The sequence below is a fragment of the Oenanthe melanoleuca genome, chromosome 20, assembly GCF_029582105.1.
Source record: "Oenanthe melanoleuca isolate GR-GAL-2019-014 chromosome 20, OMel1.0, whole genome shotgun sequence".
Taxonomy (NCBI): Eukaryota; Metazoa; Chordata; class Aves; order Passeriformes; family Muscicapidae; genus Oenanthe; species Oenanthe melanoleuca.
The window spans coordinates 1,937,156-1,959,773 of NC_079353.1; the positions used below are offsets into that span (position 1 = coordinate 1,937,156).

Below are 22,618 nucleotides of genomic sequence, written 5' to 3' on the forward strand. Positions count from 1 at the left end.
TCATGGGACAGAGCTTCGCTCTTTGACCACAGGTTCATCTTCCACACCTGTGGTCACCGCAAGGGCCACAGCAATTCATTCCCACCCCCCTGCCAACACTCCCAAGAGGTTCCATCAATGAAATCATTAATTGATATTTAATTTATTTGACCCTCTGGCTGCACTTGCCTTGACGGCGTTGGGCGCGATGCTCCCGTCGGGCCCGTCCGAGCCCGGCCTCGCCTGCCGGGCCTCCCCTCGTGTCCTGGCCGTGCCCTTCTCCAGCCTGAAGATCCTGTCCAGCAGCGTCACTGCCCTGGCCTGCGGGGCGGCCACATGCTGTCCCCCAGGTGTCCCTGTGAGCGCGGTGTCCTGCGCCGGGGCTGTGCGGCCGCCCTGCTGGGCCGCGGGTCCCGCGCTCGGGGCGTCGTCCGGCCCGGCGGCACCGGCAGCACCGGCAGCGGGCACTGAGGGCTCTGAGGGCTCTGAGGGAGCACTGAGGGCTCTGAGGGCTCTGAGGGCTCTGAGGGCTCTGCCCGGGCTGCTGCTGCTCCCTCGGCACGGCCTGGCACAGCCCAGGGCACGGCCAGCAGCGAGCGGGGCCTGGCAGCTGCCGGAGCCCTCCTGGCAGCGCTCCCAGCGCTCGGCTCTGCCGCAGACACGGCCCCATTATCCCGGCCTGCGGCCGCCCGGGCATCCGCTGCAACAGAGAGACGGCGGTGAGCACCGGGAATGGGTACGGGGAATATCCCCGGGAATGGGTATGGGGAATATCCCCAGGAATTGGGTATGGGGAATATCCCCTAGTAATGGGTACGGGGAATATCCCCAGGAATGGGTATGGGGGTTATCCCCTAGTAATGAGTACGGGGGTTATCCCCAGGAATTGGGTATGGGGAATATCCCCTAGTAATGGGTACGGGGAATATCCCCAGGAATGGGTACGGGGAATATCCCCAGGAATGGGTACGGGGAATATCCCCGGGAATGGGTACGGGGAATATCCCCAGGAATGGGTACGGGGAATATCCCCTAGTAATGGGTACGGGGGTTATCCCCTAGTAATGGGTATGGAGGCTATCCCCTAATAATGGGTACAGGGGTTATCCCCAGGAATTGGGTATGGGGGTTATCCCCTAGTAATGGGTACAGGGGTTATCCCCTAGTAATGGGTATGGAGGCTATCCCCTAATAATGGGTACAGGGGTTATCCCCTAATAATGGGGTATAGGGGCTTTCCCCTAATAATGGGGTATGGGGGTTATCCCCAGGAATTGGGTATGGGGGCTATCCCCTAATAATGGGTACAGGGGTTATCCCCTAAAAATGGAGTACAGGGGTTATCCCCAGGAATGGGATACAACAGTTATCCCCTAATAATGGGGTACAGGAGTTATTCTCTAGTAACATGGTACAGCAGTTATCACTCAGGAATGGGGTATGGGAGTTATTCCCTAACAATCAGTACAAGGAGTTATCCCCCAGGAATGGGGTACAGGAGTTATCCCCCAGGAATGGGGTACAGGAGTTATCCCCAGCCATGGGGTACAGGAGTTATCCCCAGCCATGGGGTACAGGAGTTATCCCCAGCCATGGGGTACAGGAGTTATCCCCAGCCATGGGGTACAGGAGTTATCCCCCAGCCATGGGGTACAGGAGTTATCCCCCAGGAATGGGGTACAGGAGTTATCCCCCAGGAATGGGGTACAGGAGTTATCCCCCAGGAATGGGGTACAGGAGTTATCCCCCAGCCATGGGGTACAGGAGTTATCCCCAGCCATGGGGTACAGGAGTTATCCCCCAGCCATGGGGTACAGGAGTTATCCCCCAGCCATGGGGTACAGGAGTTATCCCCAGCCATGGGGTACAGGAGTTATCCCCCAGCCATGGGGCACAGGAGTTATCCCCCAGCCATGGGGCACGGGAGTTATCCCCCAGCCATGGGGCACGGGAGTTATCCCCCAGCCATGGGGCACAGGAGTTATCCCCCAGCCATGGGGCACGGGAGTTATCCCCCAGCCATGGGGCACGGGAGTTATCCCCCAGCCATGGGGCACAGGAGTTATCCCCCAGCCATGGGGTACAGGAGTTATCCCCCAGCCATGGGGTACAGGAGTTATCCCCCAGCCATGGGGTACAGGAGTTATCCCCCAGCCATGGGGTACAGGAGTTATCCCCCAGCCATGGGGTACAGGAGTTATCCCCCAGCCATGGGGCACAGGAGTTATCCCCCAGCCATGGGGCACAGGAGTTATCCCCCAGCCATGGGGCACGGGAGTTATCCCCCAGCCATGGGGTACAGGAGTTATCCCCCAGCCATGGGGTACGGGAGTTATCCCCCAGCCATGGGGTACAGGAGTTATCCCCCAGCCATGGGGTACAGGAGTTATCCCCAGCCATGGGGTACAGGAGTTATCCCCCAGCCATGGGGCACCAGCAGCCACAGCCACTCAGGCTGTGCTGAGCTGCTTCTGAGATGGGGAAGAGCTCACTTGGGACCCCAGTGATGCTGCTTATCCCCCAGACATGATTTTTGGTCTCCTGCACCCTGAAATCAGCACCAATTCCCTATGCTCATCCCCCAGAGTTGATTTTTGTTCCTCTTCTACCCCTCACTGAAGTCAGTGTCAATTTCCTCTGCTCATCCCCCAGAGTTGATTTTTGCTCCCCTGCCACCCCCACCCTGAAATCAGTGCAAGTTTTACCCCCTGCACAATCCCCTCTCAGTGTCAAAGTCAGCTACCAGCAAATTAAAATTAGTGAGATGCCATAAACCCACCCCAGTAAAGTCGAGGTGGTTATCTATCAATTTATCACCCTGTCCTCTGCCAGAGCTAAAGGAACAAAAAGAACAGAGAGCTCCAGGACTGATCCCATTCCCTGGCTCACCAAACTCTCTGCAGTCAGAACTGATTTTGTTCATTTTTCCTCACCTTGCTGCCTGCTCTCCTCAGGGCAGCCCCTACCTGCACTTCTCCCTTTGCCTGCAGGTTATTTTAAGCCTGATTTGAGTTCTGATAAATCACACCCGAGTCAGGATTTTTATCCTTACATTTCTCTTTACCCACAAACTGTGGCTCAGAATTACATTTCCTTCCCCAGAATGCACACAAATCATTCCATGTGTACACATGTGGCCATCACACCTTAGATGCAAAAACCCTTTTGATTTAAAAGTGCATTTTATGATTTTATAAAACAATGGTGCTTTGATAACACAGTTGAGTTGCAAATCCCTGGTATGGGATTCCCAGACAGGAAAAGGCAGCTCCTGCTTTACACAAGACAAAAGAAACAAGAGACAAAAGGAAAATAATCTTGCTTGGATCTGTTTTGTGGCTGGGAGGCAGAACCACAGATGATGTGGTGTGAAACCCCAATAAAAAAGGGTCTTGTCAGAGGTAAATCTTAACAGCTCCCCCTGAGCTTCAGCTTCTCCTCCCTACTTGGGCTGGAATATGGATCTGATTTCCCTGTCAGCCATCACCACATTTCAAGGATGAATTTAGATCTATTTAATTATAACTGTAAAAAACTGACAGGCTCCAACTGACTTGCTGAATTTGAACAGGAAAATTGTCAGTTTCAATGCAAAATTGAAATGATTTCAAATTATAATCGTAATAGTCTAGTCAATATTATGCCTTTCACATTTTCCTTTAAGAGAAAGAAAACCCCAGATACCAAAAATCCTGACTGAAACATGTCTTCTACACAGCAGAGAACTTCAATTTGAAATTCTTTGAGATTAGGAAAACAGAACAATTTTAGCTCCCAGCTTTCAAAGCTACCCTTTGGCTTTTCACAGCAAAACATCCCCAGCTTCCCCCCTCCCCAGGGATTCTGGATAATCCTACAAAACATCAGCAGGTGCTGGGCTGATGGCTCTGTATCCATCACATTCTGTCCTCCTGTGGCACATCCCTGGGGACAGCCAGGAGATTCCTTTTTCCAGAGCCTTAATTCCAGGGCTGAGTGTCCCCACTGCACCCTGCAGCACAGTCCTGATGAGCAGGAAGTGGGATTTTCCATAAACCAGGATCATGGAATGGTTTGGGCTGGGAGGGACCTTGGGGCCATCCCATCCCATCCCATCCCATCCCATTATCCCATCCCACCCCATCCCAGAAACCCCTCTCACTGTCCCAGGCTGCTCCAATCCCAATGTCCAGCCTGGCCTTGGGCACTGCCAGGGAACCAGGGGCAGCCACAGCTGCTCTGGGCACCCTTTAGGAAAACAGGATTTTTTCCTACAATCCAATCTAAACCCATTCTCTGTCAGTTTGAAGCCATTCCCTGTGTCCTGTCCCTCCATCCCTTATAAATCCTCTCTTTCCATCTTCCCTGCAGCTCCTTCAGACCCTGAGCTCACCCCAAATCTCCTGTCCAGGGGAACAATCCCAGCTGTGCCAGTCTTTCCTCCATCCCTGGGATCACCCTGGAGCCTCCTCTAGGCTCCCTGCAGCAGCTCCAGCTCTCCCTGTGCTGGGGCTGCCGTGGGATTTCACCAAACATCTGCCACAGCACCCCACAGCTGCCAGGACCTGGCTCCCAACTCCTCCCCTTGGATCATTTTTAATTTGCCTTTTGCTCTCTCTTCATGTTTTGGGCACCAGAGCTCCTGAGCACAACCTGCTGTGGCAGGCAAAGAGATTTCCTGTTTCTGGCCATCCATAGAAATTTTATTTCCTGGATTCTTCTTCTGCTGTTCCTGTAAGGGAGCAAAACCCTCCTGGGATATTTCATGAGCACCAGTTTCAGTTTCAATGTCCTGACAGGCACAGCAAAAGTACAAATTACAGCTACTCCAGCACCTAGTGAGATACTCAGCTGCAGCCACTAAGGATCACTTGTAGTTTCCTGAGCCTCCTGTAGTAATGTTTGAAAAATAACTTCTAATTATAGCTGGAAACTTGGAAGGAAGCAAAATCAAAAACCCTTCCCCTGCTAAAAAAAGGAGAAACAATATCCACTGGAAAAGAATTGTAAGAGATGCTGAACTTCTGCTTTATGTAACAGATAACAAATGCACCACAGGAAAAGCAGCTTCAGCAGAAAAATGGGGATATAGGCTCAGCATTAAGAAAAGCTCAGCAGCTCATGAACCTATGGAGCCCCTTTTATCTCTGAGGATCATGGAAGGAATGGAAGCCCTGGGAAATGTCACTGCCATGGCTCTGTGTGAGTGTGTTGTGTCAGCTCCAGCTGCTCCAAGGAAAATCTGAGCCACAGACTCAGAGCAGATCCACCAGTGCTGAGCAGGCACAGAAACCAAGGCAGAAATCCTTGAAATTCCAATTTTTGGGCACATACAAGTGCCATTTTTTCCCAGATTTATTCCTCAATCCAGAGGCAGAATTGCAAAGATAAGCAAACCCCCCCAAATTCTAGGCCAAATTTGAGCAGATCAAAGCTGCTGGTTGTGACTGAGATGAAAAGCTGCCCTGAAATGAAAATCAATACACAATTCACAGACTGCATTTCAGGCTGCTCCTGCTCAGGCATTTCCCTTTCAACTCTTTCACAAAAGGCAGCCACACTCCAGAAGATTTGTCTCTCTCTCCTCATCAGGGTGTGTTAAAAAGGAAATTTTGTGGCTGCACAAAGTCCTTCTGCAAGAGCACATCAAGGTGATTTTTTTTCTGGAATTTGGCAAATTGGACCAACATTTTTTCCTTGACTTAAGAAAAAAATAGAGAAGATCCAGAGTTAGTGAAATATCAGAGAATCATGGAATGGTTTGGGTTGGAAGCTCATCTCACTCCTCTGTTTTGAGTACAAGCCAGCCACAAACAAATTGACAAATATTTTGCTCAGCCATGGAATTAGAGCCACACATCACTTTTTTCTCCCCTGATGTTCTGATAATTGGGGAGAAAATATTTTAATGGCCATGAAGAAACCACTAAGAGCTACAAGACAAAATTTGGCACCAGGAATTCCAGCAGTGCAGGCCAGCACAGGGTACAACAGCCCTGAATGAATTATTGCAGCAAATATTAATCCAAAATAAAGCATTGCCCCTGCTTTAAAAAAAAAAAATAAATAAAGAACACACTAATGTCCTTTTGCCATCTTCCACTACTATTCATGCAAATAATTATTTTTGCTCCAAGATTCATCTTGTGTCACTAATTTAACTTGAGTTGTTATTTACCTCCAGATTTCCAGGAATTAATGGAGATGGGGGAGAGGACAGCAAGAATAGCAAGATCATTCTCTGAAAATAAATTCATTTCCATTTATGCCTTGCAGGAGCTGCTGCAATCAGGATTTCTGTTGGGTTCTGGCTGCCAGCAGCATTTGCTGAAGGGGATTCATCCTCTGGGACAAAGGAGCTGCATCTTCACTAAACTTTTCCTCTTTGTAATCTTTTAAACTCCTTTGTAATTCTTTTTAGGGGCAGATTATTGTTTCAGTCTGCATGGAATTACCATCCAAACCCCACAGAATTGTTCCTGTTTTGTTTTCCTGATGCATTTCTGTTCTGTTTAGTGCAAATTAGAGACAGAAAACTCCAATTCTGCCCTTCTCCCCTTCACCTGTTGCTCATCAAGTGCTTTTATTACTGAAATTACAAAAAAGTTCCATTTTTTCAGCTCTGGCTCCCCCAAAATCCTCACTTTATACCCCAATATGCAGCATTTAATTTTAGAAATACTACTATATGTTTTCCGTAGCAATAACTTCTATCACTTTTATTTCTCCAAAACCTTGATTACATTGCACAAACATGGAGATTTCAATTGTGTCTCAATGATTTAAACTGCTTTTCCAACAGGAAAAAAAGTTAAAATCCAAGAAACATAGACACAGAAATGTTTAATTTTTCAACTTGCTACTTAAACTGATTTAGCAATTACATTAATTAGTTAATCCATTTAACTAAAGCAGTCCCATATGCTTCATTTTACATGTGAGGAATAAAATGTACATGTATTTTCTAGGTCTCCAGGCAGTGTAAATCATCTGGCTTTTATTTCCTCCTCAGAACTCTGCTGATTTACACCAGAAAAAAAACACACAGAGAGAGGTTTTGCTGGTAAGTAACTGCTTAAAGTGACTTATGGTGGGATGGCTCTGAAATTTGGGCCATGGACCAGAAATTCTGAGCTGTTATCAGAACCCTCTGCATATCCCCACACCAGCTTTTGGTTATTTTAACCTAAATTTAGATTTTTCAACTGCCTGTGACAGACTGAGCAGGTTTAACAACAAAATCATAAAGTATTTTTCTCAGCATTGAATTATAAAGTATTTTCTTTCCTTGTAAGATTGAAGAGGAATTGTTGGGTTTTATTTATTCTGAAAAGAAAAGAAACTGCAGTGACATGGATATAAATATATTATATATATATATATATATATATATATATATATATATATATATATATATATATATATATATATATATAAAATATATTACACACATATATAATATATAACATATAACATATAACATATAACATATAACATATAATATATAATATATAATATATAATATATAATATATAATATAATATCTACTATATATTAAATATTATATTTTATATAATATATAATAATATATCTACTATATAGTTTACATTTTATATATTTTATATATTTTATAAACATGTATTAAATATATTTATATATATTTAATATGCTCAGTATGTTTCAAGTCAAAACAATGCCCCTGCTTAAGAACACAGAACCAGAAAAGAGAGAATAAGATGGAAAGGTTCAGTTGGATAAGGATTCCATCATGAATAAGGCATTTCTACATTTTCAGTTGTTGGAAATTTCTGCTGAAAAGATCAGAACTCCTTACAGCAGCAATTCCCCCAAGGCTTGCTGGGGACACAGATCCCACCAGAGCCTGGGCAGAGTTTGTCACAAACCTGGCAGGGACCAGCAGCAAACCACCCCTGCCTGGTGCTCCACACAAAATCCACTTTTTGGGGGCCAGGGCAGAACCAAACCCCCAGAACTATCAACCAGAGAACTTTGGAGACAATTCCTTATTTTTTCTTTTTGTTGTGTTTAAATTTCCCACCTTCTGCAGAAGCTCAGTTACAAGTAAGAGCTGAAATACGGGCACACCCCCTAATTCAAAGCCATTAATTAATATTCATTTTTCCTTCAGTACAAACCTCCCCGGGGCATTCCACCCCCTCCCAGTGCTTACCTTCGTTCACTGCCGGGGGAGGGCTCTGAGCACACACCACAGACCCGTTTTGAACCCTGTCAGGAGCCTCGGGGAGAGGCTGAAAGAGCAAAGAACTGAGTTTTTAGGGCATCAGGGGGGTGGAAATGGCGCTGGCAGCAGCCAGGGGAGGTGGGATGGGGCTGCTCACCTGGTAGCTCTTCACCCTGCAGGTGTTGTCATCCTCAGCTTCCCCTGGCACACCCGGGGTGTTCCCCATAGCTCCTGGGAGGGAAAAACCCCAAATCACCTTTTTGTGCCATTGGTATGAATTCAGTGCCTAATTCCAGCTCAGAGACAGCCAGTGGGGCCAGGCTGTTTAATCCCTAAAATCCCACCTGCCCCAACCAGCCTGACCCAAACCCATCGTGCTCAGGGCTCACAGCTGCTCCCCAAAATGGCACAAAGCAACAAACTTCTCTTGTTTGTGGAGGCAAACTGGCTGCAGTCACACCTGCAGCATTCCTCAGGGGAGAGCAGCGTGGGGTCAGCAGCAGGAAAACCTAAAAGGTGCAGAAATTACATAAATTACAGCAGCTTGTGTGGTTTTGTTTGGGTTTTATTGAATAAAAGGCAGAGAGAAGGGAAAGAGGCAGCATGGAAAGGCCTCACACATGGAAATCCTGAACTGATGCAAAATTCACAGAAATCTTCTGGGGGTTTGTTTTGTTTGTCTTTTCCTCTTAAATTCAAATACATTTGGGGCTTCTTCTCTTCTCTTCTCTTCTCTTCTCTTCTCTTCTCTTCTCTTCTCTTCTCTTCTCTTCTCTTCTCTTCTCTTCTCTTCTCTTCTCTTCTCTTCAATTTAAAACACTTTTTTTTTGCTAAGAATGAGAAAATTTGCTACACAATCCTAGATGTGATCCCAAAACTGCTCTCTGCTGTGGCTGCTCCCTCCCTGGCAGTGTCCCAGGCCAGGCTGGATGGAATTTGGAGCAGTGGCAGGGGTGGGACAGGCTGGGCTTTAAGGTCCCTTCCACCCCAAACCACTCTACGACACAGAAAATATCCGTGTGTGCTTTAAAGAAAAATGACAGGTCACTGCCACCTATGGACAGATGTGAGCAGAGCAGCAGCGCTGCTGCAAGCACAGGGGATGGGATGGAGCTGAGCAGGTGATGTCACAGCCCTGCACAGCTGGCTGTGCCCGTGGGGGGCTCCAGAGCCCTGCAAACAGCTCCAGCTGTTCCCATGGAATTGCTATTCCCAGAGGGCTCAGGCCTCTGTTTGAATGGCCACATCCATTTTTCTCTCATTTGATAAACCATGTCTTGAAGCTGAAGTTAAGGCAGAGAGGTTTTCTGGAAATTAAAGGAGCTCTCAGGTGTGTTTGTGAATTAGATAATCACAGAATTGCAGAATTTGGTTGGAAGGGCCCTCTGGAGCTCACCCAGGCAGGGCCACCTGGAGCAGGTGACACAGGAGCACATCCAGGTGGCTTTGGGATGTCTCCAGACAGGAGATCCACGCCCTCCCTGGAGCTGCTCCAGGGCTCTGTGGGAAGAAATTCTTCCTCACATTGTGAGAGAAAATTGTGACAACTTTTATAGAAGACAAACTGAGGACTGAGAGAGAGAAAGATGATTCTAATACAAAAACATTCTTCAAAAAGAGAGGAAAACCCTTAAAAGTCAGGAGGAGCTGGATAATTCCTACCCTTGGGCTTCCTCTCTAGGTGCAGGTTTTCCACCAAGGATATTGTCCTTGTGGGGACTCCCCCAGGCCAGCTGGAATCCAGCCCAGCTGGCTCCAAAAGGAACATGAACTACCAGATTCTGAAACAATCCCTTTCCCAAATTATGCTTCACTGCTTCCATTGTAATGCAGAAAATAAATCAAAAGGAAAATAAATGTATTTTTAATTGCTTTTAATGTTATGTGAACCGCAGTGTGCCAAGTTCAAGGCTTGGGAAAATCCTCCTTTTTCACTCTCTCAATCTCTCTCAGAAATCATTGGTTTGATCCTGGCAGAATGGTAAAAGCTTTGAAAATATGAGAGAAAATTACAGCACAATCTAAAGGCAGCCAAGCCTCACCTTCCTGATGCATTGACCAGCCTGGAATATTGCAATCACCCGTGTCTATTAATGCCAAAAATCCACAGTTAACTCCTCACTAAAACTTACCATATGTTGCATTTAACCATCATTAAAACATCACAGAAAACAATCACTTTTCCTGCCCTTGGAGGTCGAGGGCGGGTGGAAAAGCAGAATTTCAGGTGTGATTGATGTGGAGCAGAGAAAGGGCCGATAAAGGGACAGAGCTGGGGAATTGTGCTTACCTTGAGCGCAGCCCTGCAGGGAGGAGAGGCTGGTGCCACGTGCTGGGGATGGGGACAGCAGTGGCACACAGGGGACAGCAGCAGGGACAGGGCAGGGAGGGATGAGTCACCCACAGCAAACAAGGAACACCCAGGAGCACCTCGAGTCCAGCTGGCAGCACAGCCCTCCAGCCTCCTGGGACTCCCTTGTACAATTCTTGCAGCCACTCAAGTGGGAGAAGGAAAATAGTTCAAACATTCACGCCCTGGGCTCCCAGGGAGGGGACAGCTCCACAGTGGCACCAGGTGAGCAATCAATGCCAGTCTGGCTGGGGACAAGGCTCTGCCCCAGAACTCTTTCCTTTCTGCTGTCCTCCCTCAGGAAAAGCCCAAAGGCACAGCAGGAGCTGCAAAGCCCAAACTGAGAAAATAAAATTTACAGGAGCTCCCCAGATCCTCGAGCAGGAGAGCACAGGCAGGACAGCTGGGGCAGAGCAGCCAAAAGCAAATGCAAAAAATGCTTTTGCAAAAGCAAAACCCAGGAAAAGCCAAAGCAGCAGCAGCAGAGCTGCACAGCAGGGAAGGAAGGATATGGAGAACATGAAGGATATGGAGAACATGAAGGATATGGAGATATGGAGGAGTTACCTGGAGGAGAGGGGCTGGGACAGCCTCTGGGAGCTGGAGCTGGTCCAGGTGAGGAGCTGCTCACCCAGCAGGGTGTCCTGTCCCTGTCCCTGTGTCTGTCCTGTCCCTGTGTCTGTCCCTTTCACTCTCCTGTCCCTGCTCTGCCCCACAATCAGCCCAGGGAGTGCTCACAAACACTGGCTGCAAACACAGCCAGGGTGGAGCAGCCCCGTGCCCCTCCCCAGCCCGCTCCAGGTATTTTCTGTTCTCTGGCCACCCCAACCTGCTCCAGGGCACTTCTGGACCCCTGGCTCTGGGGCAGCCCCTCACCACACTGATCTGGGAATGCTGACATTGTGCTGGACACCCACAAACCCCTTCCCAACACAGACTTTCCCCAAAATGCAGGAAAAACCCGAAGTTGTTTTGCTGGCAGGACTGTTTGCTGCTGTCAATTTGCTGCTAATCCCCCTGCACTGTGCACACTGACTAAGTGCTGATATTTCCAGGCCATTGTCAGGATTTGCTGCTCCCCAGGTGAGTCACAGAGCCCACACTCACACTGGGGGTGTCTGCAGCAGGGAGAGCTTTTTGTTCTGTTTTCAGTAATTCTCTGTTTTCAGTCTTTCTCCCCTGGCTAAAATATTATCATGATTTCGAAATACAAAATGTAAATATTTAATTCTGAAATGCTTCATTTCTATAAGAGAAGGTCATTAAATTCACTGCAAGTTTGCTCCATATTTTGCCTTCCATTTGCTCCTAAAATGTCTTCAAATTCAGCCTTAAAACTTTAATATTTATCATGAAGGAAGTAATTTGGATTATCATGTCCTTCACCTGTGAATATAAGAATAACAGTGCTCCTGTTCCTCAAAAAAGGCTTTTCTTGAACTGAGCCATCACATGAGCTTTATCCTGATTAATTTTTCCCAGTTGTGTGGACAATGAACCATCCATTCTCTGAGGTGTCTTTCAACTCTTTAATATTCTTTTCCAATATTTCAAAGCCATCCCATATTTTCATCAAGGACAGACCAGAGGGGCACACAGTGAGTTTTGTTTTGCCAAATTGGGAATTATTTAGCTGAGTGGCAGCCACAGAAAATCATCTGCAAAACAGAGGAAACCATGCTGCTTGCATGACTTTCCAGCACTCAAAATGCTATTTTTTCTTCCTAAAAATCTCCAACGAAGCTGTCACCAAATAAATCTTCCTCCCCTGCAGGAAATGCTCAGCTGGTGCATCTGACAGCTGCATCAAACTTCCTGTTCATTAACAGCACAGAGCTCCCAGCAATTATCAATGATTAACCAGCTTCTTTTATTGCTGTCCAGAGCGAGAGCCAAGAGCTTTCAAATATTGACAGTCGAGGGGCAGATGATTCCTGGTGTGGATTTACATCTGCTTTTGGTCTGGAGTGTGGATGGAAGGGGAGGTTCCCACCTGGCTGCTGCTCTCCAGGTTTGTTCACAGAGGGATGAGCAGCACAACCCCCCTGGCAGCACGAGAAATTGGGGACAGAAGGAGCCTGCAGGAGAGCAGCTGAGCAAAAAGCAGAATTCTGACAGTTTATGACAAAATGTTAATGGGGTTTTGACTCGGCTTTGATGTCTCACTCTGAAGAGGATGGATGGAGGGAATCATGGATTCAGATTGATGGGCAGGGAGAGCTGTGAAGGCACCTGATCCCTGGGCCTCTGAGAGCCACAGGGTTTGGTTTTTCACACAGAGCCTGCACTCCCAAAACTCTCTGAGGGTCACACTGTCAGTTCCACCTGCTTAGAGCAGGTCCAGAACATCTGAGGCAGTGCAGTGACTGATGCTGTTACAGCTGAGGCTTCTGTGTTGCATTTTGGTTATGGGAGAGCAGGAAAAGGATAATGCAGCACAGTTCTTCATGTAATGGAGAAGCAAAGAGAGCTTTATTTAAAGAAACACTGCACTTATACAGGGTAGTGCATGCAAAACATTGGTCCAAGAAGGCAACACCTCTTTGAAAACATGCTTTCTGCAAAACACCACATCTCCAGCAGGAGTTTAATCATTGTTATAATTTCTTGTCCTTGAGCAGGCTGAGAAACCCAAAGTTTCAAGGTTGCTTTTTCCCAGCAGTATCCAACAACACTTCTACAGCTGACAGACCCCAAAATAAGGTGCTGGCACTCCTGAATTCCTGATATCCACACAAAATCCATCATCCTTGGCACAGCCATGAGCTGATGCAGGGGTAAAGTCAATCCCCATCACCCCAGCACCACAAATCCTCCTGTTTGGGGGAGCAGGTGCAGCTTTGAGCTGGGAAAGGAACTCGTGTTCCTTCAAACCTGAAAAGCCTGGCTTGGAGCTCCAGGGAAAACTGTTTCTGCTAAAGTTCTGCTGAAGTTCTGAGCTTTGTTGGATGTGGCTCCTCTGCAGCTGGTGGTTCCTGGGGATTGCCCCAGTGATGCTTTCAGCAGGAGGTTTCCCCTGTCTCTTACAGAGCTCCCAGTCACAGCTGGATCTGTCTCGTGTTTCACCAGCGTGCTCTGCTGGGGAATGAAAGGAGAGGATGCTTGCTGCAGAGAGGAGCTCTGGGGAAGCAGCTTTATCTCTAATTATTGCCATCCTGTGGTCTGGCTGTGCAGCAGCTCCAGCAAACCCAGAGGATCCCTGCAGGTCCCGGCTGGGTGGGATCAGCTCTGGCTCACAGCTGGAGCCCAATGGGAAACATCCCCTCATTCTGCCTCCCAGAGATGCCTGAGCAGTTTTTAAATGACATTTCAGCCTCGAGTTTGAGCAGACTGTGAGTCAGTGTTGATGTAGGAAGGGAGCTGCTGATCTGGTTGTCTCTTCTTCCCCCATCACAAAAGCCCCCAGGTTCCTGCTGCCACTATTCTGCTTTTAAAGAGGGAGAATTACAGACTCTACACCAGCTATTTCTCCATGTGGGAGCTTCTAGAACAGATAAAAGGTTCCTGTGTCAGGACTGAGACAGAGAGTTATTGTAGATGTGGTGCCTCAGTGGGTGGGACAGGCATTTGAACCACAATTATTCTCCTGTAGGAGCACTTTAAGTCTCTATCAAATATGCACAATGATAACAATACTATGTCAAATATTCACTTCCTTCATGCAGCTCCTGCACAGCCTGGCTCACAGCATTCCCCAGCTGGGTTTGCTTTGAACCCCTGGCTCTGCCTTCCCCTGCCAGTGCTTCACCCTTGCCAAGCCTAAAATATGGAAAAATAGAGGAGCTGCAGCTACTAAAAAGGAAAAGAAGTGAAAAAAGTTTTCCTGTAAACTCTGTATTTAATTCTTGCCCTTGTCCATGAGCATGGGCCTGCAGCAGGGGAAGAGGATGTTGATTTTTGGGGGGTGTTTGATCAATGTGGGCAGGTCTAGGATGCTCTGGTGTCCTGAGGAGGAGCCAGGCTCGAGGCTGAGCCTGTCCTGATGGGGTGTGAGCAGCAGAGGTTTGTCCTGGCACACCCCTGCTGCCAGCAGGGCACAGTGAATCCATCCCACACTCCTGCCCTGCTGCAGGTGCTGCTTTGAAACCCTTGTTTCCCCACCTTGTGGCTTTGGGCTGAGGGAAAAACCCAAATTTTCTTCAATTTTCATAGGACTTCTCCCAAGAAAAGGCATCAGTGGGCTCAGGCACCTTGTCCTGGTGCTTCCTGCTCACTGGGATCACCTGGGAGGAATGTCCTGCAATTCCAGCTGGGAATTCCTGCAGCTGTCCTGGAGCTCGGGGTGAAAGCTCCTCTTCACTGCAGGATTAGGGCAATCGTTAGGAGCCAATTGTTTGCCCTGGAAATTGGCCAATTAGGGCAATAGGAGCCAGTTTTTCTCCCTGGAAAAATCTGATTTGCTAAACTTCTGCAGAGTGGCAAGGCAAGGATGGACATTCCTGATCCAGCCCTCTGAAGGGATAAAAGATTTAAACTCCAGGAGGAAACATTAATGTGAGTGAGGGATAAGAATTTGATATCATTTTATTGCTGCCACTGGAATATGAGTCAGGATCTGTGCCAGCTCTGTCCCTTCCCCTTTCTGAGCTCTGCTGGATTACTCAGCAATTGCTGAAGCCAAAGCTTTATTCCAGGAGAATTCCAGGGTTTCCTGAGCAGCCCTGTCCTCCAGCACAGCTCCCTGGCAGGCAGTGACATTACAGCAGCACAAAACCACTTGCTTAATTTAAAAACAAAACAAAACAAAAACAAGAAAAAAAACCTTATGCCAACAAAAAAAAAAAAAAAAAACAAACCAAAAAAACAAAAAAAAAAACAAAAAAAAAAAAAAAAAAAACAAAAAAAAACCACAAACAAACAAAAAAACAAAAAAAAAAAAAAACAAAACAAAACAAAAAAAAAACAAAAAAACAAAAAAAAAAAAACAAAAACAAAAACAAAAAAAAAAACCAACAAAAGCTACACTATGGATTTTGTTGTTTTAGTGATTCAGTGGTGCCTGGCTTTGAGTGTATCTAGAACAGTTTTGATAGGTCTGGGTTTAAAAAAATAATTATCAGGGTGAGAAAATTGTCGATATTGCAAAAAGAGGCAAAGAGGATTTATCAAATATTCAGAATTCATAGTGCAGTTTGGGGATCTACAGCCTAACTTAACTCACTGGCAGTAAAATCAATGGTACCCAAACCCAGCAATGCTCTACAGTTTTGAAGGGGATAATATTGCCAAGTAGGAAGTTTGTGACTCCATTAAATATTTAAAAGTTAAATCCTAAAAAGCAGAAGGTAAGGAGCTAAAATAATTAATTTTAATTCATCGCATCCAGGATTCTCAGGAATGCTCGTGGGAGTTCTGTGAAACTCAGAGAAATTCTGGGATGCTCCGGGGTGCCCGGCAGTGTCAGCAGGTGGCGGCGTTAAGCCGCGCTCAGCGAGGGGATGCTCCGTGCGCTCACTGAGCCCAGCCTTTTATCGCAAAACGGGAATTCCTTTCCTTTCCCTTTCCCTTTCCCTTTTTCCTTACCTTTCCCTTTTCCCTTTCCCTTTTTCCTTCCCTTTCCCTTTTCCCTTTCCCTTTTCCCTTTCCCTTTTCCCTTTCCCTTTTCCCTTTCCCTTTTCCCTTTCCCTTTTCCCTTTCCCTTTTCCCTTTCCCTTTTCCCTTTCCCTTTTCCCTTTCCCTTTTTCCTTTCCCTTTTTCCTTTCCCTTTTTCCTTTCCCTTTTTCCTTTCCCTTCCCTTTTTTCCTTTCCCAATTTCTGGGAAAGATTATTTGCACAACTCGATTTTCTGTCCTGCAGCTTCCAGGGCTGGAAAACACTCCCTGCCTCCTGCCTTGCCTTTTCCTCCCTGGCAGAAGCTGCCACAAATTAATCAACCCCACTTTTAAGTTTCTGACCCTTTTTTTTTTTCCCTGGTAGAAGGTGTGCTAAGATAATCGACCTCAATTCTAAATTTCTGAGCATTTTGGGACTCAAACGAGGTGATCTCAAGCAGCCTTGTGCCTTCCAACCCTTCTGGTCATGACAGACTCTGGGCAGGTTTGTTTTTAGCATCTGGAGTAAAATCCTAAGTCCCAGCTGTGAAAATAACACGTGGGTGTCAACAGGTCAAGGACAGACTCACACATCCTTTAAAAACTTTGGTTATCATTGTGATTGTCTTTTAAAGAAAGAAATGCAACCAAGAGAAGTTGATTTGAACGTTGATATTTGTGTTATTGGGGGCAACTTAAACATTTCTTTAACTATCAAATTTCTCTCTTTAAAGAAAACCAGCTGTTATGATTGACTCCTACTCCAGCTTCATCCCATTGTTCCCATTTTGTACAAAAAACCCAATTTAGGCATGGAAAACCCTCTGGAGATGGGGGGAGGTGAATTCCAGCCCATGACTCAGGCTGTGTCAGCCACACCACTGCCACTGTTTGCTCCAAACCAGCCTCATTCTAAAGTTAGCTTCAATTTTTTTTATTTTTTTTTTTTTTTTCTCTCCTCAGATCAAGTTTTGGTGTTGTTAAATTTGTCCCCTGGGGTCAGAGAGTCCGTGCTGGTGTTTTCAGGTGTGGTTAATGATTGAAGGTGACTCATATGTCAGGGCTCACTCACTCAGGCCTCACAACAAACCCAGCAGTGACTCAGGAAGGATTTTTACCATTGTGTTGAGATGATGTGTGCTCACAGAATTCTAGAAGAGGAATAATAGATATTTTAGCAGCTTTTTTTTTTTTTTTTTTTTTTTTTTTTGGCGTTCCTACTGTCAATTTGTAGCTCTGAGAGGGGATCACAGCCCTTACCAGGGATCTAGTATCTCAGAAAGCAGCAGGTTCTGGGCTCCTGCAGCTGCTGCAGGGCTGGGTTGACAGAGGACACCGTGGTTAATGTTTCTGCAGCTGGAATGTGGCTCCCAGAGGGGACAGGAGGGACAAGGGAAGGGGATCTCTGCATCATGTGGCACCTGGGGGTGGCTGAGTGCGAGAGGCAGAACCAGCCCAGACCCTCTGAGCACTCCAAAGGCAGGGAAAGGATCCCTCCCGTGTCACTCAGCTCTGGAAAGCACCTCTAGTGAAAAAGGGATTATGAGGAGAGGGGAGCACAGTCACAGCTCCAGGGCTGGCAGGGACATTAAACTGTCCATCACCCCTGCCATGTGCTGGAGTCTGAGTCAGGGGTCTCTGAATCCTTCAGAGAAATCAGAGTGCAGGGGTTGGATTAAAGCCTGTGGGTGGATTGAAGTGCATTAAGCCACTCACACATAAAGTAGATATTTAAGTTAGTCAGTCAGTAATTTTAGAGTGAGTTCTAATGCATTTAGTGAGTGAAAAGTTTCAAATGCCAGAGTAGCAGTGTGAGTTCTAGTGAAGGTTGGAACACACTGATATCTTCAGTGGAAGCTCCAGGCCCACAGCTGTAGGCAGGACTTAGACATAACAGAGCTATGAGAATATTGCTGACATTTTTCACACAGAACAAGACAGATTGTATGAGAATGTATGTAACCTGGTTTTATATGTAACCTGGTGTGCTAAGAAACTGGAATTCTAACAGGTTAAGGAGTGCTGGTCTGAGTTTGCATCTTAGCTTGTTGAAAAATTCTATATCAGAGTTTGTATTGGGAGAGTTGGTGCTTTTAGCCCTTGTGGCTTTTGCCATTTGCTTATTGCTGCTGCTTTGCCATTGCTTGTCTGTTGAGACTGATGTGCTTTGTAATAAATCGCCTTTTTAACTATTAGCTGCTCTGCTTATTTAAGATAACCTGACAAAGTAGGAGCTAAAAACTCCAGAGTTGGTGCCTTAGAGCACCAGAGGTCAGAATCTCACAGCCATGGCAGGGACATGTCCAGGGACACTTTCCCTGTGCAGGGACACTTTCCCTGTGCAGGGACACTTTCCCTGTGCAGGGACACTTTCCCTGTGCAGGGACACCTCCCTGTGCCCAGGGACACCTTCCATTGTCCAGGGACACCTTTCCCTGCCCAGGGACACCTTCCCCTGCCCAGGGACACCTCCCTGTGCCCAGGGACACCTTCCATTGCCCAGGGACACCTCTCACTGCCCAGGGACACCTCCCTGTGCCCAGGGACACCTTCCATTGCCCAGGGACACCTCTCACTGCCCAGGGACACCTCTCACTGCCCAGGGACACCATCCCCTGCCCAGGGACACCTCCCTGTGCCCAGGGACACCTTCCATTGCCCAGGGACACCTCTCACTGCCCAGGGACACCTCTCACTGCCCAGGGACACCTTCCCCTGCCCAGGGACACCTCTCACTGCCCAGGGACACCTCCCTGTGCCCAGGGACACCTCTCACTGCCCAGGGACACCTTCCCCTGCCCAGGGACACCTTTCACTGCCCAGGGACACCTCTCACTGCCCAGGGACACCTCTCACTGCCCAGGGACACCTTCCATTGCCCAGGGACACTTTTCACTGCCCAGGGACACCTTCCATTGCCCAGGGACACCTCTCACTGCCCAGGGACACCTTTCACTGCCCAGGGACACCTTTCACTGCCCAGGGACGCCTTCCCCTGCCCAGGGACACCTTCCCCTGCCCAGGGACACCTTTCACTGCCCAGGTTGCTCCAGCCTGGCCTGGGACACTCCCAGGGATGGGGCAGCCACAGCTGCCCTGGGAATTCCATCCCAGCCCTTCTCACCCTCCAGAGGAATTCCTCCCCAGTGGTGCTGAGCAGGCACCACAGAGGGGATGATTTCCAGATGTCCCTGTCCCCTGCTGGAGGCACCAACAGGAGCTGAGCTTTGGGTCAAAAATAACGAGCTTGAGGTGTTGAGTCAGAGCAGAAACCCCAAAGGAAAACTGTGGGCACATTCCATAAAATGAGACTTCTGCAGCAAGTATGAGTAACAGCTCAAATATTCTGTGACTTAAATGTCAATTTTTGCAATGCTGGTGAGAAATAGGGACTGATCTTTTTTTTTTCTTTCCCCAGGAAAAAAATTGGGAATTCTAAAAGCATCTGTATTGTATTTGTGTATGCTGCAAATTTCCCATTTCCAAAGGGTGCTTCCCTAGCTCTGGCTGTGCAGGAGTTATAAATAACTGCCAGGAAGTGCAAACTCACCTCTGGTTTGGGTAATAGGTGATGGGGGTCAGTGTGCAATGAACTCCCCAGGTAACTGAGTCCAGTAGACAATTATTGCCTGACACTTCAGTTTTCTATTTGGATAATTTGACCTTTTAATTGAGCACTTAACCTGAAAGTTTACACAGTTTGAGGCCACTCAGAGGAGAAAAAAAACCACATTATTATATATATTCCTCTCCAAATTTCCAGTTGAGGGGAAACATGATAAATGCAGTTTTGCTGGAGGTGCTGCCAGGAGCAGGGCAGGGGTGTTTGAACCCAGGATTCAGAGTGGGGACCCTGCAGGGCTGGGATGGGCTGCACCCCTTGGCCTCTCCCTTATCTCAGGAGGATTCCTGCTGCAGCTTTGCTCTGCTGCTGGGGTGAGCTGGGTTTGCTCTGCATGGCTGGGTCTGTGTTCCCCCAGAGCTGCTCCCGCAGGGAACTCTGCTGAAAATGCTGTCTGGAGACCCACACCATGATAAAATAGATTTATTTTTACTTCCTTGTGAACTTTCTGCAGCTCTGGTGGATCACCCAGCTGCTACCGAGGAAGTAGCTCAGAGACCTCAAATTCCAATGGGGGTTTTTCCCACCTGTAATAGCATCCAATAAAAGATAAAAGATGGGAGCTGTTTTCCATCAGCTCAGCAGTTTCTGAAAGCCAGGGCAGTGCCCTTACTCATGGGCAAGCCTGATAATCCCAGCAAACTCACTCATCCCTTCTCCAAGAGGAATTTATTCCAGCCCAGATCACACAGTTCATTGCTGGTGAGAAGCAGGAACAACCTTTTGCAATATGTTCCTCCCAGCCAATCATCCTTTACTTTTTTTCCTACCAGGTTGCCCAAGAATATGAAATAAAATTGAGTGAGATTTTTTTTTTTCACACCACTGACTACCCAATGTTTTTGTTGGTAGCAACAAAGCCAGGCTTGAAAGTTTGTGCAATGTGGAGATGGGGTGGGTGGGTGGGGGAATAACTGAGAGGGCAAAAGAAAACTCAGGGTTCAGGGTGTGGGATTTGGGATGCTTCTGCTCTGGCTGAGACAGAGAGGGAAAGTAAAAGAGAAAGAAATTCAACACAGAAGCAGCTCCAGCTGAACATTTTCCATGAAATTGTAGAGAAGAAATGGGTTTGGGAGAAATTTCTCTAAATATTTTCATGGCAAAGAAAAAACAATGGCTGCAAAGACTTTGACATCTCTGAATATTTTTTATATACTCTGTGCAAACAGAGTGGTCTTGCTCAAACCCTGCTGGACAAAATGTCCACAATTTTCCTTATTTTCAGTTCTGATTGAAAAACAAACAGCAATTAACACACAAATTTAATGACAGCTCCTTGCTAGGACAACTGCTTGAGGTAAAGGCTAATGGAGCTTTAATGATCTCTCTAAAAAATGGAAATGTCATTTCCAGCACAGCCAGCCATTGTTCCACCATTTGAACCATCTCTGCCCAAGCAGGGAATATTGCTGTGCTCTGACCTGCAAAGACCTGGTGGAAATCCTGCTCTGAATGTGCCCATGGCAAAGAACCTTCAACTTGTGACAGCAGGGAAGAACAACCAGGTTGGTTTTGTTATTTGTCTCAACCCTGTCCAGTTTGGAAAATGTAAAAACAAAGAACACTTTATTTCTCATGTTATCATAAATATGGATTAATCCTTCTGGCCTTACAGGAAAGCTGAGGGTGCTGTGAGATCAAAAAGGGGAAATCCACATGAGCTTAGAAAAGCTCTGGCACTTGTCACCAATAAACATGATGTGTAGTGGGATGATCAAAGCTGCTGCATTAGCTCAAATATTATCCTTGGAACAGAGCCACGAGCGCTCTGCTCTGCTTCCTCCTGAACCTTCCAAGTAAGAGTCCCATTAGTCAGAGGGGTTCAGCCACTGCTCTGCAGCTCTCCTGCTGTTCCTGCTGCTTTTCCTGCTCTGCCTGAGCTCACAGGGCTGCAGTGTGCTGCTTGCCCTCCCTCACACACTGGCTGCCTCCTCCTGCACCCTGGAGGCATTTTTGGGTCCCATCCTGACCCTCATTATCTTTACAGAGTATCATAAATGATCTTTTATTACTTCTGGCACCATCATCCTGCCCTGCTTTTCAGACTCAGAGCTGTTCCTAGTGTGGTAATATTTGGGAAATCTGGGAGAAGGTGCAGCTGAGACTGTGAGGCTGCATCCCACCTGAGCCTGAACCCACCTGAGCCTGGACCAAACCTGAGCCTGGACCAAACCTGAGCCTGAACCCACCTGAGCCTGAACCCACCTGAGCCTGAACCAAACCTGAGCCTGAACCAAACCTGAGCCTGGACCAAACCTGAGCCTGAACCAAACCTGAGCCTGAGCCAAACCTGAGCCTGGACCAAACCTGAGCCTGGACCCACCTGAGCCTGAGCCAAACCTGAGCCTGGACCCACCTGAGCCTGGACCAAACCTGAGCCTGAACCCACCTGAGCCTGGACCAAACCTGAGCCTGGACCAAACCTGAGCCTGAACCAAATCTGAGCCTGAGCCCCTCCTGAGCCTGCATCCCTTCTGAGCCTGAACCCACCTGAGCCTGAACCAAACCTGAGCCTGAACCCACCTGAGCCTGGACCAAACCTGAGCCTGAACCACACCTGAGCCTGGACCAAACCTGAGCCTGAATCAAACCTGACCACTGAGACAAACCTGAGCCTGGACCAAACCTGAGCCTGGACCAAACCTGAGCCTGAACCCACCTGAGCCTGGACCAAACCTGAGCCTGAACCCACCTGATTTTTGCCCCTCCATCCCTATAAATTGTCTCTCCATCTTTCCTTTCTCTTTCCATCTCTTCCTTCACCTTCTCCAGGATGAAGAGCCCCATTTCCCACCCTCCCTCCCAGCTGGGGGCTGCCAGTGCCAGCAGCAGCTCTGGCACTCAGGCTGGGGACATTTCCCTCCCTCAGGAGCTGCCAGCCCCGTGTCCCCCGTGCCCTGCGCTGGTTTTTGTGCTGGGAAGGGCTCTGGGTGAAGGTTCCTCCTCACCCCCTG

At 47.6% G+C, this 22,618-nt stretch overlaps 1 protein-coding gene across 1 annotated transcript in view; it reads right to left on the reverse strand.

Moving 5' to 3' along the window:
- Positions 1 to 11,234, reverse strand: part of BCAS1 (brain enriched myelin associated protein 1) — a 35,897-nt gene extending 24,663 nt beyond the window's left edge. Inside the window, exons 1-5 of the mRNA XM_056507119.1 lie at positions 11,079 to 11,234; positions 8,319 to 8,392; positions 8,150 to 8,228; positions 531 to 679; positions 169 to 462 (exon numbers count right to left, since the gene is read on the reverse strand). Coding sequence (XP_056363094.1) covers positions 169 to 462; positions 531 to 679; positions 8,150 to 8,228; positions 8,319 to 8,387 — 591 coding nt within the window. The 5' untranslated portion in view covers positions 8,388 to 8,392; positions 11,079 to 11,234. The remainder of the gene's footprint in view (positions 1 to 168; positions 463 to 530; positions 680 to 8,149; positions 8,229 to 8,318; positions 8,393 to 11,078) is intronic.
- Positions 11,235 to 22,618: the final 11,384 nt, after the last annotated feature.